General features: G+C 39.0%; 1 protein-coding gene across 3 annotated transcripts in view; it reads right to left on the bottom strand.

Annotated features, from left to right (window-relative positions):
* Positions 1 to 6084, bottom strand: part of LOC107716107 (sterile alpha motif domain-containing protein 11-like) — a 61779-nt gene extending 55695 nt beyond the window's left edge. Inside the window, exons 1-2 of one of the 3 annotated variants that reach the window (XM_016522435.1) lie at positions 5101 to 6084; positions 3580 to 3671 (exon numbers count right to left, since the gene is read on the bottom strand). In XM_016522435.1, coding sequence (XP_016377921.1) covers positions 3580 to 3671; positions 5101 to 5557 — 549 coding nt within the window. In that variant the 5' untranslated portion in view covers positions 5558 to 6084. The remainder of the gene's footprint in view (positions 1 to 3579; positions 3672 to 5100) is intronic. The other 2 variants (XM_016522434.1, XM_016522433.1) reach the window with 2 other exon arrangements.
* Between the last annotated feature and the right edge of the window lie 214 nt (positions 6085 to 6298).

Below are 6298 nucleotides of genomic sequence, written 5' to 3'. Positions count from 1 at the left end.
TAACATATAGGCCTGGCCTACAGAAAAGAACATTTATGTTTAATCTATCTAATATTGTGTTGGTCATACTATACAATGATTTATAGCTTGTCTTTGTTGAATAATACAGAACAGAAAGAGCTTTAAAAAATAATTGCATATTAAATCGCAATATTGGTAAAAACAAATCGCAAATAGATTATTTTCCAAAATCGTTCAGCCCTACTCATAACCTTGAAAAGAAAACTTTTCACCATAGTGCAGGTTTGCCTCTGATATAGCTGTTGAGGGTCGAAACTGTTAAAAATGCAGGTACTGAGTAGGGATATGCCGGTATCAAATTTTCATGTTGCGATTAAGCGGTGTTGTGCATTTTGACCAGTTTATGGGAAAAGTATTCTTAAAATGCATTCAAAATTCTGAATAATTTGTAATATATAATTATTCACGGTATTTAGAAGTGCCCAAGATAACAATATCGTGCATATTCATTACCGTGATATATCGCATTACCGAATACCGGCACAAGTCTAGTACTGAGTAATTAGAGTAACAGACAGCACTGAGCTGTTTAGAATGTCTCTCGAATGATTCAAAGACTAGATTGGTCAGAGACAACACACACCAGCACAAAGCATGTTGCCATTTTAATTTGCATAGGGCATGATAGGACCTGTTGTTTTGTACATGTTCTTGTTTTTACATTTAATCTTGCAAGATCTGTGGATGTTAATTCATAAAAGCTACACTCAAACAGTCACATTCTCGCTAAATACATTACATAGTTCATTTACTGAAGTCACTGATAAACACATTCTGTAACGAAATTGACTCCCCATTTTCAGGGCTCACAACCGAATTGAGAGTGAGTTTGTTGATGTGCAACAGCAGACATGTCATCACATCACTGATGTGAGGCATGGACTTCACAAGAATTGTATGTCAACTGAAAGCCACCATGTTAGCGAATACAGTTGTAAATTTCAAATGCTAAAGAAAAAGTAGTAAGTATATGATTTATTGTTCACACTCTTCCTGTAACTCCTCCTGCAAACTAATTATTGCACCAACTTGCTGAAATGAAAAAACGACATCAGTAACGTAAGATATAAGGTGCAGGTCAACCATTTAAGAGCACTTCTTTAGAAGTATTCAAACTACTGTTAGAAAGCATGAACAAGTTATTGATAAACTCTGTGTACAGTGAAAGGGAAAGTGTGTGTAGATTAAAAATCCTGAGTGAAAGTAATACCGAGGTGTTAATTATATTCTCAACATTTAATATTTCTTTCACACGGAAGCATTAACGTGTGAAGATTTATATAGTGTTAAAGTGAGTGTTTTTAAGAGGAAGTGTGTATGCACAGTGTTTATCTAGTTGTAGAGTTACAGGAGTCCTCATAACTACTTTCTACTATCCCACCTCTGTACACCATCTGTTGTTCCCTTGAAAAGTGTAATTACTGTGGCTCTTTTAATGTTACTCTGTTTATTTGCGCAACATTGACTCCAACCAATCAAGTGTGTTTGGGACATGGCTACCTGTTTGGAAGACCAATGGCAGGCAAGTAAAGTGTTTAGGAAAGCTGTTTGCAAACAGTCGTTTTTTCCTTAAAGACGAAGTGTGTAATTTTTGTGCCACTAGCTGCAGCAAAGTGAATTTGGAGCCACTAAACAAAATTCTGCAATTCCGTCTGGTACCACTAGTGGTGCTAAACTTGCAAATGTAATCTTTAAGGGAGAAACCAAAGGAAGGCCAAAGATACAGAACGTCCACATCTTCAAAAAGCAGAAGCATAGAGCAAAATGGGGGAATGAGTGGATATGAAACTAATTAAAAGCATCAACAACAAATGAACGAACTACAAACCCGGATATTACTCAAACAGAATAGAAAAGTGGGCCATTAGATTTAAAGATAACTGTGATAGTTCATAATCACTTGTATGGTATATATATATATATAAAAAAAAGGTCTAGTAAAAAGTGCACATTAAAGATCAAATACAACAATCATCTCACCAAGTAGTCAGATCAGAAATTCTACAGATGTCACAGCACTTAAAAGAAACTGTAACTGTTTCAAAGTAAACATTCAAACTTCAAACGAACTTTACGTGTGATTTGAAATAATCAGATGGAAGCTGGTTAAACCAATTAAAGCAAGACAATTTCAGTCAGGGTTTGATTCATCCGAACAGTATCAGATGATACGGCACCACAGAACCCTTTCACTTCGGGAATGAGAAGACAACAATCAGACAGAGCTAGTGAAGAGCCTCCATGACTTCATCTTCAAAATCAGCCTCCATGAGATTCTAACGCCCTCAGTGAGAGGTAATATAAGGGCCCCAAACAACTAAGTCATTAAGTTTTTATCTCCTCTGGCTCTGGCTCAGACCCTCCTCAGTAGTTTACCTGCATCACTCAAACATCTCCAGCTTATCTGAAGAAGCGCCTTCACTTTGCATGCCGCTGCCTCAGTAATCACCGGTAGCTACGTTCAGTAGCTCAGTAAGCTTCTTACACCCTTCCCCTCCAGATTAACCGTTAGAGGCGGCAACAGACGCGCTCAGTTCAGATAAAACACAGCACCGGCATGGACAAATACTGCAAGCAGTCAACCGCTAGCCGGCTTGCTGCACACTCACACACACAATGCACAAAGCTGATTGTTCTAACAGAGGTGGGAGATATCACAGAGTGAGAATAAAGAGATATGAAAGTCCATACATCACCTATTAATACTACTGATTAACTTCAGTATATGATCCCTGTCAGTGACATTGCCATGTCACAGAAACAGAGCAAAAAATTCAGCAAAAATGCCCTCTAGAGAGATGAATCTTTCAACTACTCCCAATTTCTTTCTGACCTTCACGGACACTGAACTAGTTTTGTCGTCTACATGATCGATGAAGCGTCCTGAAAAAGTGAAAATAAGGAGTGTGTGGCATATTTTGCTGGAACATCAGCTACCGACAATCTGTGACCTTACATTGCAGCTCGGAGTCCAACAAACCAAAACAATCAATTCCAACCATTTCACATTTCTTTGTACTTGGTCTTTATTTACTTTCTGAGAAACAACCATGACAGCACTAACAGCAAGTCACTGTCCTTCTTAACATCTCTAATGCAATTCAGAGAAAAATGCATCAAACCGTATAATTCATCAGCAGTGGTGTGTCATCCTCTGCTTAACCTTTCACAGAATAATGTTCTTTATGCTTTACATGCAGGACAACTTCAACATACAACGACAACTTGGTCATCCACTAATGTTATTGAAAACTTTAAAGGGACAGTTCATCCAAAACTGACAATTTTGTTAGCATTGAGTCTTTATTGTTAGTTGTTAAGCACATTGACTTTCACTAAACGGAAAAATGATGCAATGAAAGTGAATGGTGACTGAGTCACTAATATCTCCTTTTGGAAGAGAGAAAGTCACACAGATTTATAACAACATAAAGATAAATAAATAATGCGGAGTTTTCATTTTTGAGTAAACTATCCATTTAAAGTGATATATAAAAGAACACGCTGTCAATATATTTAAAATGCACATTTAATCCATTTACTGAATTGCACACTTACCACAGGAGATGAAATTCTACAGCCAGGGCAGTCACAGATTGGAGGATGTACCTGTAAGATTCCTTTGGACATAAGTGTCTTCAGACTTTTCCCTAAAAAATAAAAACACAATCATTAACATTTTAGACTCCTGTAATTCCTGTATGCCCACATGGAGTACAAAACAATCTAGAATTCAAATACAGAATTCATTTCATGTTAGCATCATGCAACAAAATCTACTTTTAAAAAGAGTCATTCAGAAATGGACCTGCATCTTATGACTCCAATGAAACTATACCGAATGCACCTCTTAAGTGGCTAACTCCTGTGGTCATACACCCATCTGTCAAACTCATCCGTGGAGCAGTTGTCACCATGCAACAAAAGTGTCTTAAAAGGTCATTCATTTTATTTATAGTAAGTGACCAAGAGTAATACCCAGAGTGCACATGTACAAAATTAGTTTTAACCGAAATAAACTGTTGTCTGAAAGAAGACTTGAAACCTCTGGTAATAAACTCAAGTAAACTGTATAAAACTCTTTAGATGAGCTGATACATCAGCACAAAGTTATTCCACATACTGTAACAAATCAAAATATGTATCAAAATATTGCATTTTCCCACTTTTAATCTTTGAAGACACAAGCTGCTTCATATGATAATGTGCCACTGTATCTTAATCCTGATGTACTGCACTTCAAAAACAACTCAATATAGACATGTATTTCACATTCACAGCCTGAACAATATATTAACTATAAATCAATTTTTAAAACTATAATGGTTTATTAAAAATAGCAACTTACTAAAGACGAAAACTTAAGTTCAATTGCAGTCTTAAAAGTAGTAAAGTAAAAATCAGTGTCAACCTGCAGATAGGTTTGTTGTACTTATCGACCAAGAGCTGATAAAGAAAATCGAGTTAAAACTCCGAAAAGTGGTAAACTGAATAGAAATGACAAATTATCGCGACGAACTGAATGGATGGAAATAAAAATGTTATTACGACACAATGATAAAAACCCACGAACCAAAACAATTCAGTTAGCAGATATCTCAGCACAGAGTTACTACACATAATATAACATCATATTTGATGTTTTAGACCTCAGAAAAGTCTACCGGTTAAAATCTTAGTAAACAAGTTGCTTAATCCATAACTGCTTGAAAATGTGCCACGGTGTCATAATCCTGCTCTACTCCACTTCATTACAAAAACAACTTTATATAAAAGTGCACTTCAGTCAGATAAATTTTAAATTCAAGTAAGAATCTGTTCCTTTACTTTAATATCTGTACAATCCACGTGCGTAAAAACGACTTTTCACCTTTTTTTTCCCAACAGTGCGACTCCAAAGCCGCTCGATTCAAAGCACAGTGCTCTTCTCAATGAACTAAAGTAGCTGCTGTTCAGCAACCGGTATTTTTATCCCTAAAAAGAGCTGTTCTATTAATTCACGAACACGACGGAGTGTTGATGAGCCCTTATTTCAAACGTAGCCTAATATCCATTCGGCTGCACGCGGCATTGACTTACCTTTGTGCCTAATACTCCGTTTCCAGTCTTTGGCTGTCTCTCTTCCACTCACGAACTGGAACTCGTTTGGGGTGAGCCACTCAGCCCGGTATTTGATGGAGGGCCCTTTGCTGCCCTGGCACAGTTTGTTAATGTACAGTAGTGCTTTGTTTTCCCCGCACTCCACTTCGACACAAGGCTCCCCGTTGTCGAAAAACGGCTGAAAGTCCGGGATAGACGAGAAGCTCTCTAGCATGAAGTCGTCCGAGTGGTGGTGAAGGTGCTGCTGATGCAGCGCGGCGTCGCGAAAGCCCAAGTACGCGCGCTGATGATGGGCGAAAATGTGATCGTACGGCGGCGGATGAGGGGTCACCACGGGGATAGCTGTGGCATTTAAAGGGGCCAGGTATTCGGGCTGGTTGAAGGCGGCTAATGCCATGTCTTCTCCATCCAGTCTCTCCTTTTTGATGGCAGGCATGTTACCCGAAGCGGAGCGCCGGTAACGAGTGATTAGCAGCTCATGCGTCCCAACTTGTGTCCCTCTTCGCGGAGTTCCAGGCGCACCGGTGTGTTTACGCACGACTCCCGCGTCGCTGGCTGACAGCAGAGCGCTTAAGTTCAGCCATTCACCACTTCACTCTTCTCCTCAGTGCACTGCTCGCATGACGGGTCTCCCCGCGCTCCTGCCCACCACATCTAATCGGACTAATGCCTGACATCTCCGCCAGATATGAACTCTGAGCGTGCTTTAATGGTTGTTTATCCCGCGTTTCCTTTAAAATAATCACTATGGCAACTTCGCTATGCTTATTTCCTCCGTCAACTCCAGAGCTAAGTTTATTTCTGTCCAGAAAGTAATGAGGACACCATACGACTAGGATATTTTAACACATAATAAACCGTGTATATATGTAGTGTAGATCATGTAAAAGTTCAGTAGTACATGCACAGTGTGTAGTGAGCCAGACTGGCTCGGAGCATTTTCATATCTGACGAGGACAGAAATAATAATTATGTTATCTATGTTCGGCTTTTCGATTGCAAATGATGCCTGGCGCTAATGGGAATGTTTTTTTTTCTCTCTCAATCGCTCGTTTTTTCTTTTAACCCCTAATACGTCGCTGAAGTCACGCTTTAGTTCACAGACCCAGACCAAACAAGATTTGCACTCTCCGCCGCTTCTCAAACTTGGCCCATTTAAACAGCGGAGGCAGCGCGA

Source organism: Sinocyclocheilus rhinocerous, unplaced genomic scaffold (assembly GCF_001515625.1).
Source record: "Sinocyclocheilus rhinocerous isolate Xijiao unplaced genomic scaffold, SAMN03320098_v1.1 scaffold148, whole genome shotgun sequence".
Classification (NCBI taxonomy): domain Eukaryota; kingdom Metazoa; phylum Chordata; class Actinopteri; order Cypriniformes; family Cyprinidae; genus Sinocyclocheilus; species Sinocyclocheilus rhinocerous.
Note: the sequence above shows the minus strand (reverse complement) of the source record. Positions and strands in the feature narration are given on the sequence as shown.